Source organism: Microtus oregoni, unplaced genomic scaffold, assembly GCF_018167655.1.
Source record: "Microtus oregoni isolate MIOR12 unplaced genomic scaffold, Mior012 000112F_ref0000385, whole genome shotgun sequence".
Taxonomy (NCBI): Eukaryota; Metazoa; Chordata; class Mammalia; order Rodentia; family Cricetidae; genus Microtus; species Microtus oregoni.
The window spans coordinates 739,625-761,744 of NW_024544738.1; the positions used below are offsets into that span (position 1 = coordinate 739,625).

General features: G+C 39.9%; 1 protein-coding gene across 1 annotated transcript in view; it reads right to left on the reverse strand.

The window, feature by feature from the left end:
* Positions 1–11,052: 11,052 nt before the first annotated feature.
* The window catches only part of LOC121443727 (nuclear body protein SP140-like protein), a 31,149-nt gene continuing 20,081 nt past the window's right edge, over positions 11,053–22,120 (reverse strand). Inside the window, exons 7-12 of the mRNA XM_041645523.1 lie at positions 16,549–16,598; positions 14,727–14,836; positions 13,918–14,023; positions 13,565–13,642; positions 13,232–13,375; positions 11,053–11,352 (exon numbers count right to left, since the gene is read on the reverse strand). Of these exons, the coding sequence (XP_041501457.1) occupies positions 11,254–11,352; positions 13,232–13,375; positions 13,565–13,642; positions 13,918–14,023; positions 14,727–14,836; positions 16,549–16,598 (587 nt within the window). The 3' untranslated portion in view covers positions 11,053–11,253. The remainder of the gene's footprint in view (positions 11,353–13,231; positions 13,376–13,564; positions 13,643–13,917; positions 14,024–14,726; positions 14,837–16,548; positions 16,599–22,120) is intronic.

Consider the following 22,120-nt stretch of genomic DNA (forward strand, 5'->3'; position numbering starts at 1 on the left):
TTTATATTATTATCATTATCATCATCATTATTATTATTATTATTATTATTATTATTAAGGCAGGGACTTATGTAGCCCAAGCTATATTTAAATTTTATATTTACCGGGGAATGACCTTGAACTTCTAATATTTCTATCTGTGCCTCCCAAGTTCTGGGGTTATATTTGTACACAACCATGCCTAGTTTATGAGGTGCTGGTGATTAAATCCAGGCAAGTATTCCTTTTGCTGTGTCACAGTTCCAGCTCTCACACCTCTTAACTGGAGTAATGATTGGCAAGTAAGCACCTTAGAATGCTGTGAACCATAAATTTACCACAAGTTAAATATTAAGAATAATATTTGGGCTAGAATAAATATTTAGTGACAATCAATATTACTGATAGTATTGTGATCATCATCATCACTGTTTGACATATATGGAATCAAGACACAATAATTCAACTATGTGTAAAATGCAGATAGATGCCTCTTTACAATATCAGTTTTTGTTATCTGACATATCAGGATTTTTATTGTTGCTCTGTAAGTGTCTGTTTTGTCTGGTCTAAACAATGCCTTGAACTAACTGACCATTTAACCCAATTCCACACTTCTTTGTGAAGGTAGACTAAAGTATATATATTTTGTAAAGTTTTCACCTACCCCTGCTGTGCATGTTACAAACTGCATATGAAAATATGTGTGTGTGGTTTATGTGTGTATCTAACAACTCCAATATCCATGATGGCTATGAGTAACTGTGGTTGATTTATAATTTATTTTTAAAACATTGAGAGTGTTCTCAGTTATTTGAGGTTAATATTATACAATGCAAAGCTGAGAAACCAGGCAAAGCTCAAAACACATCATGTTTTAATATTAGATTTATATAATTTTATGACTTTTTAAAAAAAAATCAAGTGTGCATTTGAAATTAATTTTCATTCCTGCTCTTTGCAGCACTGTGTGTGTGTGTGTGTGTGTGTGTGTGTGTGTGTGATATGCTCATGCTTAATTTCTTAATGCAGATATGCTTTATTTGGGTAAATTTACCTGATTTTTTTAATACATTCCTCCTTTGAGGAGTATCTAGGTTATTTCCTGGTTCTAGCTATTAGAAGTTGAGCTCTAATAGCCTAGTTGAACAAATGTCCATGTGGTATGATTGTGCACCTTTAGGTATTTGACCAAGAATGGTATTGCTGTATCTTGAGGTTGATTGATTTCCAGTTTTCTGAGAAAATGCCATACTGATTTCCAAAGTGACTGTATAAGTTTGTACTCCTGTAGCGAGCTGCGTGGTGTCACACCTGATGGAGATGTATAATCAACTCCTGAGATGGCTAAGGCCTGACCTATACTATGATCACACAATGATTATCAGCTGCCTGCATATGCGTGACCCTATGGGCAGTGCCCACCTGGCAGTTCGGGATTGGCAGCCCATGCCTACTTAAGGGCTGGGAGAGGTTTGCCCAAAGAGAGAGGAAAAAAGGAGAGAGGTCAAAGAGAGAAGAGAGAGAGAGAGCGAGAGAGAGAGAGAGGAAAAAAGGAGAGAGGTCAAGGAAAGAGGGGAGAGAGAGAAAAGAGAAGGAGAAGGAGATAAATTGCTGTGAATAAAGTCCTGAAAACTGCTGCAAGAAGAGCTCCGGGTGTTGCGTTTGTCCTTGCTGGTCGAGGGTGGACGTGACATACTCCCACCAGCAATGGAGGAGTTTTTCCTTTATTCCATATCCTCTCCAGCATAAGCTATTATCAGTACTTTCAATCTTAGCTTTTCTGACAGGTGTAAGATGGCATTTTGATCTGAATTTCCCTGACAGCTATGGATGTAGAGCAATTCCTTAAATGTCTTTCGGATATTTGAGTTTCTTCTTTTCAGAATTCTCTGTTTAAATCTGCACCACACTTTGAATTCTTTGGAATTTTGATGTCTAGTTTCTTGAGTTCTTTATATATTTTGGATATCAGCCCTCTGTCAGATATGAGCTTGGTGAAGGTCTTTTCCCATTCTGTAGTCTGCTGTTGTGTCTTATTGACAGTGTCCTTTGCCTTATAGAAGCTTCTCAGTTTCAGTAGGTCCCATTATTGATTGTTGCTCTCAGTGTCTTGCTACTGGTGCTATATTTATGAAGTGGTTTCCCGTGCCAATGTATTCAAAGCTACTTCTCACTTTCTTTTCTGTGAGGTTCAGTTTGACTGGATTTATGCTAGGGTATTTGATCTATTTGGCTTGAGCTTTGTGCATGTGTTAGATATGGATCTATTTTCATTCTTCTACATGTTTACATCCAGTTATGCCAGCACCATTTGTTGAAGATGCATTCTATTTTCCACTGTACAATATTGGCTTCTTTGTCAAAAATCAGGTATTCATGGGTGTGTGGATTAATATTTGGCTATCTATACTACATGCCTGCTTTTATGCCAATACCAAGCTGTTTTTATTACTATAAATTTCTAATAGAGCTTGAAGTCAGGTATGGTGATTCCTCCAGAAGTTCCTTTATTGTGCAGAATTGTTTTGACTATCCTCCTTTTTTTTTATTTGAAGTTGGGTATTGCTCTTTCTAGGTCTGTGAAGAACTGTGTTGGGATTTTGATGTGGGATTGCATTGAATCTATAGATTGAGGAAGCTATGTTCTGAAAGTACCATAGATAGAGCTCATAGAGGCAGAAGATGTACTGAGAAGTGAGCTTGTTGCTTTGTCTAGGAAAAAACCCACCCAGTTGAATGGAGATTCTTAGACTTTATCTTCAATTTGAACTTATTTTATCTCTTGTCTATTCTTAGCAGGCAATCTGAGAATGCCTGGAGTCATCCTCACCTCAGCTTCTGAGTGGTGAAAGTTCACTCTGTGAAAGATGATCCAAGTGGTATATCTTAATGGCCAGATGGTAAGATATCAAGAGTAGCATCTTAGAACTGCAAAGGGTTGTAAAGCTGGATTTCTCCAATGAGAATTTTAAAAAATCAACATTAGAATTTATTAATTCTAATTCTAGGTCCAATCATGTCTTTTACTCACATTGGACAGCATGTATTAAACGTAATGGGAGCAGTTTAGACTGTTAAATTCCTTTAAGCCTAACTTCCCATCGTAGGACAAATGAACATGAATTTTGTGGTCAGAATGGCAGCAGAGAGTTGCTGAGGAATCCCATCAGGATGGGTGAGTGTGTGCTATCCAGGGGCGGACTGTCCCGGAAGAGAGCACAAACCCCCTCCCCCAGCTCCTTCTGCAGGGCTGTCTTTCTTTCGCACGACCCAGCACCCCCAGCACCCCTCCCCAACCCTGCCCTGCTGTATGCTAGGACCAGTGCTCAACTACAGTCTTAAGCTCCTAAACTAAGGCGACCCACCCAGAGCTGTGAGTGTCTGCTAGCCTGGCAGGCCTCAGGGTCCCCTGTAAGGGAGCCAGGCACCTTCAGCTCCGGCGCCAGGCTTCCTGCGCGCTCCTGGATACCACCCCTCCCCTGCTCCATTCATCCTGTTGGCCCTGGATCATTGGGCTACCGGCGGCCCTGTTTAGTTGCGGAGGAATCACATCAGGACGGTTGCTGAGGAATCCCAGCTGGACGGGTACGGTTCCTGCTTCTACACTGAAGAGATATACCCTGAGAGTCAATCACAGCAAAGACTGGACCAAGAGACCAGGCCTCTCCTGGCTCCATTTGAAGGAAGAGATGGGAAGGCGCCAATACAAGAATTCCTCCAACAATCTGAAAGGCAACATGACACCACCAGAAACCAGGGATCCCGGAATAAGAAGAATTGTACACCCTACTCCTGAAGAAATAGAAAAAATCGACTCAAAAGTGAACTATATGAAAATAATAGAGGACCTTAAACAGGAGGTGAAAAATTGCCATAAACAATTAGAGATTACAAACAAAAAGGTAGAGGAAATGAATAAATCGCTCAAAGACACGCAAGAAAACCAAGAGAAACAAGAAAAAGCAATCAAACAGGTTAGGGAAGCGGTTCAAGACATGAAGAATGAAATGGAAGCAATGAAGAAAGCACAAACCGAGGGAAGAATGGAGATGGAAAATCTGGGTAAACGAACAGGAATGACAGAAACAAGTACTAACAACAGATTACAAGAGATAGAAGAGAGAATATCAGACACTGAAGATACCATAGAAAAAATAAACACACTGATCAAAGAAAACAGCAAAACCAACAAATTCTCATCACAAAACATTCAGGAAATTTGGGACACAATAAAAAGACCAAACCTAAGAATAATTGGAGTAGAAGAAGGAGAAGAAGTGCAGCTCAATGGTCCAGAAAATATACTTAATAAAATTATAGAAGAAAACTTTCCCAACCTGAAGAAAGAGGTACCTATGAAGGTTCAAGAAGCATACAGAACACCAAATAGGCTGGATCAAAAAAAAAATCCCCTCGCCATATAATAATCAAAACACAAAATATACAGAATAAAGAAAGAATATTAAGAGCCACAAAGGAAAAAGGCCAAGTTACTTATAAAGGTAAACCTATCAGATTTACACCTGACTTCTCTATGGAAACCATGAAAGCCAGAAGGTCCTCAATAGATGTACTGCAAAAACTAAGAGATCTTGGATGCAAGCCCAGACTACTATATCCAGCCAAGCTTTCGTTCACTATAAATGGAGAAAACAAAATTTTCCAGGATAAAAACAAATTCAAACAATACGTAGCCACAAATCCAACCTTACAGAAAATTATAGAAGGAAAATCACTAACCAAGGAGTCCAACAATGCCCACAATAACTCAGTCATCTAGAGACCTTTCACCAGCGCAACTCAAAGAAGGGAAACACACAAACCCTACTACTAAAAAAGTGACCGGAGTTAACAACCACTGGTCATTAATATCACTTAATGTCAATGGGCTCAACTCACCTATAAAAAGGCACAGGCTAAGGGATTGGATACGAAAACAGGATCCAACGTTCTGCTGTCTACAAGAAACACACCTCAACCACAAAGACAGGCACTTACTCAGAGTAAAGGACTGGGAAAAGGCTTATCAAGCAAATGGACCTAAGAAACAAGCAGGTGTGGCCATACTAATTTCTAACAAAGTTGACTTCAAACTTAAATCAATCAGAAGAGATGGAGAGGGACATTTTATACTCATAACAGGAACAATTCATCAGGATGACGTCTCAATCCTGAATATCTATGCCCCTAATATAAAAGCGCCCACGTATGTAAAAGAAACACTAATAAATTCAAGGCAGCCATCAAACCACACACACTAATAGTAGGAGACTTCAACACTCCTCTCTCACCAATAGACAGGTCAATCAAACAGAAACCTAAAAGAGAAATTAGAGAATTAATGGAGGTAATGAAGCAAATGGACTTAACAGACATCTATAGATTATTCCGCCCGAAGAGGAAAGAATATACCTTCTTCTCTGCAGCTCATGGAACCTTCTCGAAAATTGACCACATACTCGGTAACAAAGCTAACTTACACAGTTACAAAAAAAAATATTAGTAACCACCTGTGTCTTATCAGATCACCATGGATTAAAGTTAGAATTCAACAACAATGCTACCCCCAGAAAGCCTACAAACTCATGGAAACTGAACAGTCAACTTCTGAACCATACCTGGATTAAGGAAGAAATAAAGAAAGAAATTAAAGTCTTCCTGGAATTCAATGAAAATAAAGAAACAACATACTCGAACTTATGGGACACTATGAAAGCAGTGCTAAGAGGAAAGTTCATCGCACTAAGTGCCCACTTAAAGAAAACAGAGAAAGCACATATTGAAGACTTAACAGCCCACCTGAAAGCTCTAGAAAAAAAAGAAGCAGACTCACCTAGGAGGAGTAGAAGATTGGAAATAATCAAACTGAGGACTGAAATCAACAAAATAGAAACACAGAAAACAATCCAAAGAATCAATGAAACAAAAAGCTGGTTCCCGGAGAAAATCAACAAGATTGATAAACCCCTATCCAAACTAATCAAACGGCAGAGAGAGAATACGCAAATTAATAAGATCAGAAATGAAAAGGGGGACATAACCACAGATACAGAGGAAATTCAGAGAATCATCAGATCATATTACAAAAGCCTGTATAACACAAAACTGGAAAATGTAAAAGAAATGGACACTTTTTTAGATAAATACCATATACCAAAGTTACACCAGGACCAGGTGAACAATCTAAACAGACCTGTTGGTCGCGAAGAATTAGAAGCTGTTATCAAAAACCTCCAAACCAAAAAAAGCCCAGGACCAGATGGTTTCAATGCAGAATTCTACCAGAACTTCCAAGAAGAGCTAATACCCATACTCCTTAATGTATTCCACAATATAGAAACAGAAGGGTCATTACCTAATTCCTTTTATGAAGCTACAGTTACTCTGATACCAAAACCACACAAAGACTCAACCAGGAAAGAGAATTACAAGCCAATCTCACTCATGAACATCGACACAAAAATCCTCAACAAAATACTGGCAAACCGAATCCAAGAACACATTAGGAAAATTATCCATTATGATCAAGTAGGCTTCATTCCTGAGATGCAGGGCTGGTTCAACATACGAAAATCTATCAATGTAATCCAGCATATAAATAAACTGAAAGAAAATAACCATACGATCATCTCATTAGATGCTGAAAAAGCATTCGACAAAATTCAACATCCATTTATGTTAAAAGTCTTGGAGAGATTAGGGATACAAGGGTCATGCGTAAATATAATAAAAGCTATATACAGCAAGCCGACAGCTAACATCAAATTAAACGGAGAGAAACTCAAAGCCATCCCGCTTAACTCAGGAACACGACAAGGATGTCCACTCTCTCCATACCTCTTCAATATAGTACTTGAAGTTCTAGCAATAGCAATAAGACAACATAATGGGATCAAGGGGATTCGAATTGGAAAGGAAGAAGTGAAACTTTCGATATTCGCAGATGATATATATGATAGTGTACTTAAGCGACCCCCAAAACTCCACCAAAGAACTTTTACAGCTGATAAACAGCTTTAGTAATGTGGCAGGATACAAGATCAACTCCAAAAAACCAGTCGCCCTCTTATACACAAAGGATAGGAAAGCAGAGAGGGAAATCAGAGAAGCTTCATCATTCACAATAGCCACAAAAAGCATTAAATATCTTGGGGTAACTCTAACCAAGGAAGTGAAAGATCTATTTGACAAGAACTTTAAGGCATTGAAGAAAGAAATTGAAGAGGATACCAAAAAATGGATGGACCTCCCTTGCTCTTGGATTGGGAGGATCAACATAGTAAAAATGGCAATTCTACCTAAGGCAATTTATAGATTCAATGCAATCCCCATCAAGATCCCATCAAAATTCTTCACAGATCTGGAGAGGACAATAATCAACTTTATATGGAAAAACAAAAAACCCAGGATAGCCAAAACAATCCTATACAATAAAGGATCTTCTGGAGGCATTACCATCCCTGACTTCAATCTCTATTACAGAGCTACAGTAATGAAAACAGTGTGGTACTGGCATAAAAACAGAGAAGTCGACCAATGGAATCGTATAGAAGACCCGGATTTTAACCCACAAACCTATGAACACCTTATTTTTGATAAAGGAGCTAACAGTATACAATGGAAGAAAGAAAGCATCTTCAACAAATGGTGCTGGCACAACTGGATGTCAACCTGTAGAAGAATGAAAATAGACCCACATCTTTCACCGTGCACAAAACTCAAGTCCAAATGGATTAAAGACGTCAATATCAGCCCGAACACACTGAAAAGGATAGAAGAGAAAGTGGGAAATACCCTACAACAGATGGGCACAGGAGATCGCTTCCTATGTATAACCCCAGAAGCACAGACATTAAGAGCAACATTGAATAAATGGGACCTACTAAAACTGAGAAGCTTCTGCAAAGCAAAGGACACTGTCACTAAGACACAAAGGCAACCTACTGTCTGGGAGAAGATCTTCACCAACCCCTCAACTGACAAAGGTCTGATCTCCAAAATATATAGAGAACTCAAGAAACTAGACTTTAAAATGGTCCTGGGCTGTTTTTGGTTGGGAGACTGTTGATGACTGTTTCTATTACTTTAGCAGTTATAGGTTTATTTAATTTGATTATCTTGTCTTGATTTAATTTTGGTAAGTGATATTTATCCAGAAAGCTGTCCAGTTCCTTTAAGTTTTCCAGTTTTAGGGAGTACAGGTTTTCAAAATATGACCTGATGATCCTCTCAATTTCCTCCATGTGTGTTGTTTTGTCTACCTTTTCATTTCTGATTTTGTTAACTGGATATTCTCTCTCTCTCTGCATTTTGGTTAGAATGGATAAAAGCTTGTCTATTTTGTTGATTTTCTTGAAGAACCAACTCTTTGTCTCTTTGAGTCTTTGTATTGTTTTTTTTTTGTTTCTATTTTGTTGATTTTAGCTCTCAATTTGATTATTTCCTGCCATCTAGTTCTGGGTGAGTTTGCTTTTTGTTCTAAAGTTTTCAAATGTTTTGTTAATTCACTAATGTGGGATTTTTCCAGCTTCTTTATTTAGTGTTATGAACTTTCCTCTTTACACTGCTTTCATTGTGTCCCATAAATTTGGGTATGTTCTGTGGTCACTTTCATTAAATTTTAGGAAGTCTTAAATTTCTCCATTTCTTCCTTGATGATTCAAGTGAGTATTGTTTAATTTCCATGTGTTTGTGGGCTTCCTGGAATTAGTATTGCTATTGAATTCTAATTTTAAGCCATGGTGATCCAACAAGATACTTGAGGTTATTCCATTTTTTTTTATATCTCTTGAGGTTTGTTTTGTTACCTAGTATGTGGTCAGTTTTTTATAAAGGTTTGATGAGATGCTTAAAGGAAGGTATATTATTTTATGTTTGGATGAAATGTTCTATAAATATCTGTTAAGTCCATTTGAGTCATAACATCTGTTAGTTCCCTTATTTCTCTGTTAATTTTTTATATGACAGACATGTCTAGAGGTGAGAGTAGAATGTTGACATCTCATCCTATTAGTGTGTGTGGTTTAATGTGTGACTTAAGCTTTAGTAGTGTTTCTTTTACATATGAGGGTGTCCTTGTATTCAGGGCATAGATGTTCAGTATTGAGATTTCCTCTTGATGGATTTTTCGTGTGACTAATATGAAATGTTCTTTGTTGTCTCTTTTGATTGGTTTTAGTTTGAAGTCTATTTTGTTAGATATTAAGATATCTATGCCAGCTTGTTTCCTAGGTCCATTTAATTGGAAAATTTTTTCCCAACCCTTTACTCTGAGGATATGCCTGCCTTTAATGTTGCAGTGTGTTTCTTGTATGCAGAAGAAGGATGGATTCTGTTTTCATATCCAATCTGCTAGCTCGTGTCTCTTTATAGATGAGTTGAGCCCATTTATATTAAGAGATATTAATGACGAGGATAGCTATCTCATGTTATTTTAGTTTTCATTGTTGGTGATGTTATTTTGTTTGTTTTCCCATTCTTTGTGATTTGCTGCTGTGAGATCATCTATTGTCTGTGTTTATGTTGATGAGGACAATTTCTTGGATTGGAGTTTTCCTTGTAGCACTTTGTGTAGTACTGGGTTTGTGGCTAGGTATTGGTTAAGTCTGTTTCTGTCATGGAATGTCTTGTTTTGTCCTTCTATGGAGATAGAAAGTTTGGCTGGGTGTAGTATTCTGGGCTGGCAACTGTGGTCTCTTTAATAATTCTCTGATAACCATTTTAAAGGTAGAGCTGTTGGTACCTTTAGAAGATTAGCAACTGGTTGTGCCCTGATTTTGTACAACCTGAGTAGTGACTGTTTTTTTATAGTATCTTGTAATATTTTCCCAGAACCATATGTTAATTTTTGGTTTGTTTCTAAGATTGGGGGAATATTAATTTGAGCATTTCATTGCTGTAGCAAATCACATCCCCACAAATTCATTGCTATGTTAGCCACATACGGTTTTAATATTCTTCTTCGTTCTTCTGGCCTTATACATTCAACCTATCTTATGCTCTTGTTTACCTGAGATAAGTTTTGATCCCTAAAAACTGAACATTTACTTCCTGAAGAGGCCAATTTGGATGCCAAGATTCTGAAGAAATTATTGTTGCATCTGTACCTGTGTACAGACCTTCAATGGCGATGTCATTTATTTGTAATTTTAAACTTTGGTCTTTTTTTTTCTTTATAGAAGTTTGCCAAAATACTCATTTTATGGTTTCTCCTGAATTTTTTGTTCTTTCTTCTATAGCTAGTCTATCATCCAGAGCAGTATGATTTCTTATAATAGACATTAGTTTCTTTAACTGCTCTGAGAAGGAGGCTCCTCTGCAATGGCAGGAAATGACTAACCCACTTTGACATAGGGGCCAGCAAGAGGCCCCTCATGGATTTTCCCAATGGCAAAGGATTACCTTGACTATCCCTTGTTGACCTACATTTATTACTCCAATGCCTGCATTTGCCATATCTTCTGCATAAACCAGAAGGGAGGGACATTGTGAGTGGATTATGCTTTGAAAAAATCGTTTCTAGTAACATCATTTCTCCAATCCTATTTAAGGTGACCTTGTTTGCCACAATTATAACATTTGACATTTCAAGTTTTCCTCAAATTTCTGGAAATTACCTCTCTCCTACCATGCATCAACATGGTCATGGGACACAATATTAATTGTATCTTGAACCCATTCCTCCAAAGGTGCTGACCTTGCTTTTAGTAGCCTAATTATCCTTTCACACAGACAATTAGCATTTTCAAAAGCCAGAGGTTCAATTATCATTTGTCTAACTTCTGAATTTGGTATCATTTATTTATTGTTGATGTCATCCTTTGTAAGAAAATCTGTGAAGATTTCTTTTGGGCCCTATATGGCTTTAGTAAATGATTTAATCATTTTTTCCACTTCTTCAATTCTGCCCCAAGCATTTAAAGCTGCATGGCATAAAACCAGGGTGTGAACATCATATAGAGATTGCCTTTCTATAATAGCATAATCCTCTAGCTATCTAGAGGATTGGGCCAGGCCATCTGGAGACTGCCTCTAGCCTAGACCCTTAGGGAGCAAAGAACAGCAATGTATCATACCCTTTGTTCCCGCTGGAGGCAGGGGGGGTGGACCACAAGACCAGGAGGTGTGACTCCCATTTGCAGCTGACCCCATGTGACCCAGAGAATCCCCTGGAGATGATGGCATCGGAAAAGAATGTTCACTGCTACAGATAGGAAGACCTGGCAGGAAAAGGACATGGTGCCAGGACACCAGCAACATCTGTGACATCAGTCAACTGTTTTCATTTGTGTCCTGAATAGCAAACACTTCCTTGAAATTCTTCTCAAACTCAGACTCCAGTCTAAGTCCCATTTGGCCAAAGTTATGGTCCTAGAAAACAACAAAGGCAAGAATGATGGTGCTCGTTATCAGTGAGAGAACCATTTCCTCAGCACGTCTACCCTCTGATGGAATCTGTTAACTTCATGGTCTAGTCACATGTAAGTTAACTCAGACTTTGCTATTTCTGAGAATCATGTCTCTATAAAGTAACAAGCAGAAACAATTTCAGATTGGGGAGTTGACTCAGTGGGCAAATGCTTGCCACACAAGTGTGAGTACCTGAGTTCAGATCCCCAAAACCCATGGAAAAGTTCATGTGGTAACACACATCAGTAATTCCACCACCACAGTGGTGACAAAAGGATTGTCTCAACATGATGACATGTGAAAAACACCCACGGTTGCCCTCTAACTTGATCCTCATGTGTAGTATGACACAAATGCATCTGCATTTACACATGAACACACACACCCATGTATACATATATATCACACATGTCCATACACACACATATATATTTAAACTAGTGTGAAGGTTTCCAAAAAATGGTCACCACAGGGAGTGGCACTATTAGGAGTTGTGGCTTTATTAGAGTAGGTGTGGCCTTGTTGGAGAAAGTGTGTCACTGTGGGCCCATTTTGAGCTCTCCTATGTTCAAGCTACATCCAGTTAGACACAGATTCCTTCTGCTGCTGTGAATCAACATGTAAAACTCTCAGCACCTTTTCTAACACCATGTCTGCCTGTGTATCATACACCATGATGTTAATGAACTAAACCTCTGCAACTGTTAGCTAGCTCTAAATAAGTTTTCTTTTAGAAGAATTGCATGCTCATGCTGTCTATTCACAATGATAGAAACCTTAACTAAGACAACTAGGATCTAGAGAAATAGCTTGGTGATCATGAAAGCTGCTGTAACATTAGCTTTGGGGGATCTGAGGTCTCTGACCTCCACAGGTAACTACACTCACATGCACATACACTGTGACATTTCTGCCAAATGCACACACACAACACACACACACACACACACGTGAGATTAAAAACTTGTGCCATCACACTTAGTGTTGTGAAATAATCTTTTTTTCCACTCTGAAGATGTAATTCTGTACTAGTTCAGCTACCTAAGGTGTCTTCTGATTGGTTTACTAAAGAGCTGGATGGCCAACAACTAGTCAGGAGAGGATAAGAGGGGACTTCTGGGAAGACATGGGAATGAGAAGAAGGGCGAGGGATTCTTCAGCCAGATGCAGAGGAAGTCATATTCACATTACTGGTGAGAGGTAATAAACCATATGGCAGAACATAAATTAATAATTTAATCTTTAATAATTTAAGCCTTAAGAGCAAGTGGGAAAAAAAAACCCTAAGCTAATGTCAACCTTTCATAATTAATAATAAGTCTCCATGTCATTATTTGAGAGCTGGTGGGCCACAAAAGCCTGGCCACATGTATTTTAAAATACATATATTTTCAAAGAAACAAAAAAGAAATACATATATTTTAAAAAAAATCAATCAATTAATAGAAATAAATGCCCTTGTCGGGGGACATTGCAGCTTAATTGTCCTCTTTCTGGTCCTCTAGCCTTATAGACTGGGAAGGAAAAGAGCTCTGTGGTGCTGGCGACCTTTCTGTTAGTGAAACATAGTATTCATGTTAAATCAAAAAGAGAAATATTGTTCACCTCCAGACTTTTTTTCCCTTTGAGATAGGGTCTCCCACTATAGACAAGGCAGGCTTTGAACATAAGACAATTCTCCTCCCTCAGCCTTTGAAGGCTGTAATCACAGGCATGCCCCACTGTGTCTGGCACTCTCTGACTTCTTGCTTATGCAACCTCATTACAGGTACCAGAAATTAAGGAAAGAGTAACCAACCCAGTGGAAAGAAAATGAGATGCAGGCAGAGAGGGTGCTGACCTTGAACGTGGTCCTGTGGTTCTGGAAGATGAGCCTCATGTCTTGCACAAACTCTTTCACGTGCGAGTATTTTCTCCCTTTAAGCTTTTTCTTGATCAAGTTCAACCACATAGGTTCCATTATACCCACAGATGTCTCTCTAAACTGGTGACAGAAATAACAATAGGAGAGTGATGGACATGGCTCAGCTTACCTTCCACAGGGCTCCAGAAAGGCCACAGAAACAACAGAGTCTGTGGTCCTGGGAGATTGTGATCCCAATCCCACAAATGTCCCTCACATTCATGAAACATCATAGTAGCCAGTGATGGGAGGCTCACCACCATTACTTACATAATAATAATATGGCATCTTGGAGAAAAAGGAACTCTCAGAACAGCAGTAGACTCTCAAGAGGACAAATTCACACTTCTGCGAGAAAAGAACACTTAGTCAAAGTGACTTATTAAGACAGAATCCATACACATACCCAGGAGAAAGGCACCACTCAGACATATCTGGAATGTGCCCCAACACGAGTGTCTCTTAGTTACAGACTTATAAAGGCTGAGTTAGTTCTTCAGCCAATGGGTTGTGCTGTGACAGCAGCGTGATGGAATGTGGATTGGGGAAGCAGGCTCCATTGCTGCTGTTCTTCTGTGCTCTTCCAGGGGAAAGGAGAAAGTGTGGGGTTCACAGGGACTCACCAACTGCTCCTGGGGCGCCATCTGCCTCTGTAGTACCTCAGATTCCGGATGAGTCTGTTGGCTTCCTAAGGACTGCATCCTGCAGAAGATGCAACTCCATGGTGTCCTGAAACGTTGAACATGAAGTGAGTAGGGGACAAGACCTGAAAACAGCGACTGTTGTATGCCTGCCATTGTGCTTTCAGAATGGCTGATGGTGTCATCTCGGGGAGAGGTCCCTGGGCTCTGAGCGACCCCAAGTAGGATCTTAAACTGCCATTACTCCCATCAGAGTTGTGGTAGGAGCCAGTCCTTGGAAAAAGTGGGATTTATGGTCAGTGGGGGAAACCACATTTCTGGTTTCTGGGAGCAGAGAGGCTAGGCTATTCGGTCTGTACATAGAAGATGGTCTTCCACAAATTCTGGGAACTTTAGACCTTGATTGGTCCATTACAACCTGGGTAAATGTGGGTAGTGGTCATATTTCCTTCTTGTATGAATAAATACAAAACAAAAGAACTTGGCATATGCCACTCTCAATCCTTGCACAAGGGGCTCTGGTGAATACCTTTGAGGAAAAGGCAGTAGTTAGTCTGTAGACAAAGGGTCCAGCCTTTGTATCAGAAGAGAAGCTTCCCCTAACACAGATAATATCAATCTTTTGCTGACAGCATCTAGAAACAGTTCTCTGCATCTTCCTGTTTGGTGTCTGTTAGTAAGAGCTCTTGCTTACCCTCTATTGAGGCACAAGCTCACAATCTAGAAGGGTAATATGTGTGACAAGGAAAGGGTGTCTAGGAGAAGACAGAGAGGGATCACAACTCACTTACTTCTCAGCCTCCACCGCAGGGATGTGACACTCCTCATGGAAGGCTCTGGGGCAAGTGTCACAGCAGAAGAGCAACCCTACATTCTGGCACACCTCGCATTCATCTGAGTTCTGCATGTAGAGAGTAGAACATTTACATCATTGAGAGATGAGACCCTCAGAGCCACTACTGTGGCAATCCTCGACGTGTGGCCTTTACATGAACCTGCAAGGGCATGGATGCTTCTTCCTGGAACACTAAGGAACAGCTTGGAATGTAAATTGCAGAACAAGACTTGCTGCTCTTCAGTAATGTTTGACGGAAGGGAGCCATGAACCAATCCCAAAACAATCTTTCTTGGAAAACCAAAGATCCTGACACAGAAAGACTAGCAACAAAACAAGATTTTTACATAATATGACTAATTTTTCTATCACACACAGAAAATGAGTTTCTGAAATAAAATATTAAGTCCATTTTTCCATACAGCAATGGCATCAACTCATCAAAAGGAGATGTACTAGGAATCTAATTAGATGGAGAATAATCTAAGAGAATATCACATCCTGTAATTGAGCATGAACATGCAATGAATTGAAGAAAGGGTCTGTAGAAGAGTGTTTTTGACAGTGGGTTCTATAACTAGAGAGCACTGAGCTAGTGGTGGGGACTCTGAGAAGACAAGATATGAGTGCAAATGACCAGCCAATTGGGTACAAAGCAAAGGACTCTATGGCTGTTGGAATCTTATAGAAGATTCCACATGACCCAAGAAAATGCACATGTAAGGCCTGGAGTCACCATCTCTAAAATCCAAAGTCTGTAGTCATGGCAACCACCCAGGGTGGAGACTAGAATGGTTTTATTTGTGAACCTTTGAGCATGTCTAATAGAGATTATATTAATTACAGTTAGACCTGCCTACTGTGGGTTCCTGGAGCGTTGCGTGGAGAAAGTGTAGTGATCATAAACACACATTAACTCTGTGCTCTGTGCTCCTGCTGGTGGATGTGATGGGAGCAGTTATTTTATGTTTCTCCCACCTTGACTCCCCTGCAAGGATGGCTCTGCCATCATGTTCTTGAAACATTGTAGTGTGGAGCGGTGGGTCACTTCCCGCCACCCGGCTCCTGCATGGCTAGCTTTACCCAAAATAATTACATGTAAACTGTATTCTTTTAAACACTACTTGGCCCATTAGCTCTAGCCTCTTATTGGTTAATTCTCACATCTTGATTAACCCATTTCTATTAATGAGTGTACCACCACAAGGTGGTAGCTTACCAGGAAGATCTTAACCTGCATCCATCTTGGAGAGGAGAGCTATGGCGACTGCCTCATTTCCCTTCTTCCCAGCATTCTGCTCGGTCTACTCCACCTATCTAAATTCTGCCCTATCAGTCCAAGCAGTTTTCTTTATTAATTAACCAATGAAAGCAACAGATAGATAAAGACACTCCCACATCAAAACACAAAAGAGATCTCTGTTCTATGAAAGAGAAAAACCTTCCCAAATCAATGGAGTTTGGACTTTTTTCCAGGTCTAACACAGAGAGCCTTTTGTCAAATTTGGCATGGTCACAACTGATGGGAACGACAAAAGCCAAGCCACATTTGATTTTTTTTTTTTAAGTTTTTCGAGACAGGGTTTCTTTGTGGTTTTGGAGCCTGTCCTGGAACTAGCTCTTGTAGACCAGGCTGCACATTTGATTTTTATCTCCACTTGTTGTGTATTTGGGGACTTTTAATATTTGTACATATGGTCTGTATTCTTTCAATTATATTTTAAATAAATGCTGATTGGCCAGTAGCCAGGCAGGAAGTATAGGTGGGACAACCAGACAGGAAGTACAGGTGGGTCAATGAGAACAGAATTCTGGGAAGAAAGAAGTCCTAGTCTGTAGTCATGACCCAGCCACAGAAGAAGCAAGATGTGAGTGCCTTGCTGAATAAGGTACCAAGCTACTTGGCTAACACAGACATGAACAATGGGCTAACATAAGTTATAAGAATAAGTAAATAAGAAGTCTGAGCTACTAGGCCAATCAGTTTATAACTAATGTAGATTTCTATGTTATTTCTTTGGGACTTAATGACTGCGGGAACTGGGCAGGTCAGAAAACCTTAGACAACACATATTGGGAATATTAAATTGATGTTAAATATTTTATGAATTATTTATGCCTTCTCCCAGGAGTACTGCTTCTAAACTTCCCCAGGAAAATCTTGAACATACTACCCCTCTGCTTATAGGGAAATATCCTTATCTACCTCCAAGGTCTTCCTTGAGGTTGTGACATACATAAAAAACCAGAGGTCTCTTTATGAGGCTATGGGATATTGTTAAAGCACCTGTTCCTGTAGTTACTCAGGACCAAAATAATAAAAACAAAGTAACCTTAATAAGGTCAACAAAATTCGGTGGGTTAGAGGAGTTGACCACAGATCAGATTGCAAGCCTCTTCCCACTGTACACTCTGATAATTACGTGGCACATACAACAACAAAGTTAGATTATCTGAAGTTATACTGATTGTCAAAGTATGGACTGAAGTGATGATAAAAAGAATGAGATGTCAGGATCTCCTTTCTTAGAAAAGTTAGCAATACAGTGTCACTGTGGTGTAGTGTGACCAAGGAACAACAGAATGTCAGGATTAGATATATAGAAAAATATAGAAATATAAAATATAAACATTGTATTATACCAGAATTTGAATAATAACTGCAGCAGTTTTGCCCTGAAGACTTTTCTTGGGATGCCTCTAGGTTCTTAAAAATTGAGTTATAGGGTTAATGAGTAAAAATAACTCTTTTTTTTAATGATGTCAAATCATGAGAGATAATGAATGGAAATGATATCTCTGTTCTGTCATTGTTTATGAATGATGACTAAAAGATGAGCAAAAGGAACTAACACACATGTCCCAAAAAATTTGATATGCTCTATGTTTTGGAACAACATGAATATATGCCTGATTACTAAATTCTGCATAAACAAAGACGCACTTTGACTGAGAGTCAGTCAGGCTGCAAGATTCTCCTGACCACCATGGCCTGGCTTACCTTCTTCCCTAGCCAACTCCTAACATCCTCTGCTGGGACCTGTCTACCACCAGGGATGGCCTCCGGCACAAATTCAGTTTTCATCTAGAGAAGTTCAATTTTGACAGTATTTGTAACTGGTTACTACAAACTAAGGTCTGTTTATTAAAACCAATAGGCTGGATAGAGCAATTTTGAAGAGAGCAATGCATATCCACCATATGGTACATAAATACATGTGTGCTCAAGGTGTTTAAGTGGTTTATGTCTGAACCACTGCTGTGCAGAAAGTGTGGCACAACACCAACATTAAGGCTCAGTGTTAGACACTGCCTGGATAGCAAGGAAACTTAGATGTTTTAAGTGGAGTGTGTGGATTAAGGCACCCACTCGGGACATTAAGGCAGAAAAATCATGAGTTTGAAGATAAGTTGAAACCTCTGTACCAAAAACACATAACGGAAACAGTCTAAAACAATCTATAAGTTCTCCGCAGCACTCTCCTTCTATGGGTGAAGCCCCTTAACTAGCAATCACTATCATTCATGATTGACAGGTTACTGTTCACTGTCACCCAGAAAAGTATTCAAACAGGTACCTCACAACCTCCCTTGGGAAGCTGGTGGACCTTTCCTATGGTCAGTTTTGACACAGGAACCAGAAAGTGTCTGAGTTCTCATGGACAGGAGCACATGGGTTACTGGTGCCACCTTCAGAAAGAATGGTGACAGTTGGAGAACTGGGTGGTAACTCTATGCCCATATAGATAACTCCCATGTCAGACATGGTGGAGCATTCCAGGAATTTAGGCACTGGAAAGTTGAGACAACCTTGTCTACATAGTGACTTTGAAGTCATTTGAGCCTACATAAGATTCTATCTAAAAAAAAAATCAAAAAAGATGAAAGAGAGGGAAAGGAGGAGGGATGATGTGAAAGAAAAACCACCCATTGTAGTCCATGGGTTATTGGGAAAATTCTACCTTCTTGTCGCCGTCTGAGGGACAAACATGAGACTAACCTGAGTACTGGTCCATCACTGAGTGAATGGTGGGAAGAAGAGAAGTAGGCAAGGTGAGAGTGTCAACCAATCTATGCCCGCCACCATCTCTGCCTTTAGGAGAAGCCTGACCTGAGGTATCAGTATTGTTGGTTATGCTCTATCACCTAAACTGCTGGACCACTTTCCTTCCTGGGTCCTTCTCCTCTTCCTCCTCAAGACACAAAGATTGAAGTTCCTTAGATTTCCATCCTTGGCCACATTCTGTCCATATGATCAGAGGCACTCTCCAGCTGCAGGCTTCCCTTGGTGTCCTCGGCTTCAGAGTGTCTCATCTCTCCTCTGTACCCCTACATGTCCTAATGCTCAGCAATGTCTCCTCCAAAACCCCCTAGATGCACCTCAAACTCATCAGCTAAACTTTAGCCATCATCCTGCTGCACCCTTCTCTTTCTTCGACATTTCCATTTTAGAAAACATGCTTCATACACCTCAAACTTAGGAGTCCATCCTGCTTCTATGCCATCTCCCATTTCCCAAATCTATCCAGTTTCTTGTCCTCAAGAACGCTAATTATTAAGTTTATTTCAAATTTTGCTTTGTTTACCAAGATCCACAAAATACAAGGATGCTGGTGAGTGCAAAACATTGACAGGACTGGAAGGATTAGGATGACTTTTCTTGGTTGTCAACTTAACTATATCTGAGATGAACTACAGTCCAGAAATGGAGGACACATCTGTGATTCGAATCTTGAGGCAGGAAGACAACATGCCTTTGATCAGGATTTTGAGCCAGAAAGACACAGACATTTAATCCAGATCATGAGGTGGGAGGATACATCTTTAATCTGGACCACAGCTTCTGCTGGGAGCCTATATAAGGACAATGGAAGAAGGAAGAGATCATCCATTCTTCTCTTCCTGCCTTGCCTGCACATCCATTCCTTCACTGGCACTGGAACCTACTTCTTTGGGGTTCCAGCATATACAGAGGACCAGCTGAGACACCCAGCCTCATGGGACTGTGCAACTACTAGATTCAGGACTTTCCATTTACAACTAGTCCTTGTTGAATTACTTAGACTGCAGTCAGTAAGTCATTCCAATAAAGTCCCTTTTTATGTAAATAGATAGATAGATAGATAGACAGATAGATAGATTCTTCCCATGAATTCTATGACTCTAGAGCACTCTGACTAATACAGATTTTGGTGCCAGAGTGGTTCTACAAAACAGAAATAGAAGGATGAATCTCTTAAGTATCTAGAATAGGTTTTGTTAATTCACCAGCCCCTTCAGGTACTGAAGCCTCTCCAGAGGCACTCCATCTCCTGGGAGCTCAAAAAGTACTGAAAGCCAATAAGTTCACAGTTTGTGAACTGTGTTACAAACTTAAGAATATAAATGCCCTTGATTATCTAGATTAAGCAATTGTGAGTGGCAAAGGATTTGGTGACCCTATATATGAAACTTTTTACAGTTTGGGGAAAAATATATGGTGTTGTTAGCCGGTTGCTCTTTGCATCCCTGGATAAACTGATAAAAGGATAGAAATGAGCTCTACAATAAAATTAATCAATTTCAGAATGCAGTGAAGGACGATGAACTTAAAGCTGACCTGCTCCAGATGTGGACAAACAGTCTAAAAGTTTCTATGTGTGCCTTGGAAGAGAATCTTCCCGCCAGTAGCCACAGAGCTCAAGTTGGGGGCAAACTGAATCTCTTATAAGGTTGCCTGAATTAGAGTCTGAATCCAATTTTTAGTCTCAGGGGGTCACAAGAGGAAGTAAGGATGTCAATTGGTAAATAATGGGATCCTATATCTTGGGGTGGGGTTGTGTGTAGTAATATGGGGCGACGGGGCTGCATTCCCAGCACCCCGGCCACCTGCCCGGCTAGCTTATGCCCGAAATAACAACACACAAACTGTATTCTTTTAGACACTGCTTGGCCCTTTAGCTCTAGCCCTTACTGGCTAATTCTGATATCCTAATCAACCCATCTCTAATAATCTGTGAGCACCGGTCTTACCGGGAAAGGTTCAGCATTTCTAACCTGGCGGCTTGCTTCATCGCGTGCGTCTGCCCGGGAGCGGAGCATGGCATCTCTCTGAGGCGTCTGCTCCTGAGAGGAGAGCTGTGGAGTCTGAGATCACTTCCTCTTCCTCCCAGCGTTCTGTTCTGTTTACTCCTCCCACCTATCTCTAACCAATGAGAGCCAAGCAGTTTCTTTTTATTTAACCAATGACCTTCCTCCATCAGTTGTGTGGGGAGAACCTACTGAAGTTGAGAACTTTGAACCCTCAGATTCTAAAGGGTTTATCTCACCTGAAGGAGTAGTACTCTCAACCCCACCCTTTCACCTTTTACTGAGGTAATCAATCCTTCAGTGTCTGCTAAACAAGCAGTGACTTTCTCTAAAAGAAATGCCAAGCAAGACAATACTGATATCCCTCAAGGCCTACCAGTAATTGCCTCTAGACCTATAACCAGACTCAAGGCAAAGCAGGCTCCTAGAGCAGATGTAGAAAATGTAGTCTGTGAAAAAATGTGCTACACTACTAAGGAGCTTAAGGATTTTGCTAATTCATTCAAGCAGAAATCTGGGGAATATACATAGATATAGATCTTAAAAGTGTGGGATAATAGTGGAAGGAGCATAAAACTGGATTCAGCTGAGTTTATTGGTAGGGGCCCACTAAGTGGAGATTCTAGGTTTAATATGGAATATCACACAGTTAAAACAACCTACTGCAGTTCTGTTTGACCTGTATAAGTTGAAAAATCCTCAAACATAGAAAAGGAAGGCTACATTTGGTCATGGCAAAAGGCAATCCTGGCCAGTGATGTGAGATTACTTTCTGTATGCTGTGATTATCATTAATGAATAAAGAAACTTCTTTGGACCTATAGCAGGGCAGAAGTTAGGTAGGCAAGGAAAACTGAACTGAATGCTGGGAGAAAGAAAGAGGAGTCAATAGAGAAGTCACGGAGTCTCTGTTGGAGACAGACAAGCTGAAACTTTGCTGGTCGGCCATGACCTTGTGGTGTTACACAGAATACTAGAAATGGGTTAAATTAAGATGTAAGAATTAGCTAATAAAAAGCTAGAATTAATGGGCCAAGCAGTGATTTAATTACTACAATTTCTGTGTAGTTTTTTCGGTTTTGGGCAGCTGAAATGAACAAGCGGGCCCTCCTTGCAACAAACCCTGAAAGATATTGGTGAAGGAAAATCTTCACAGTGGGCAGAACTTCAGGCAGTAAATGTGGTATTACAATTTGTTTGGAGAGATGGCCAGATGTGCAATTGTTCACTGATTCATGCATGGGCTGTAGCCAATGAATAGTCAGGGACTTGGAATGTGCA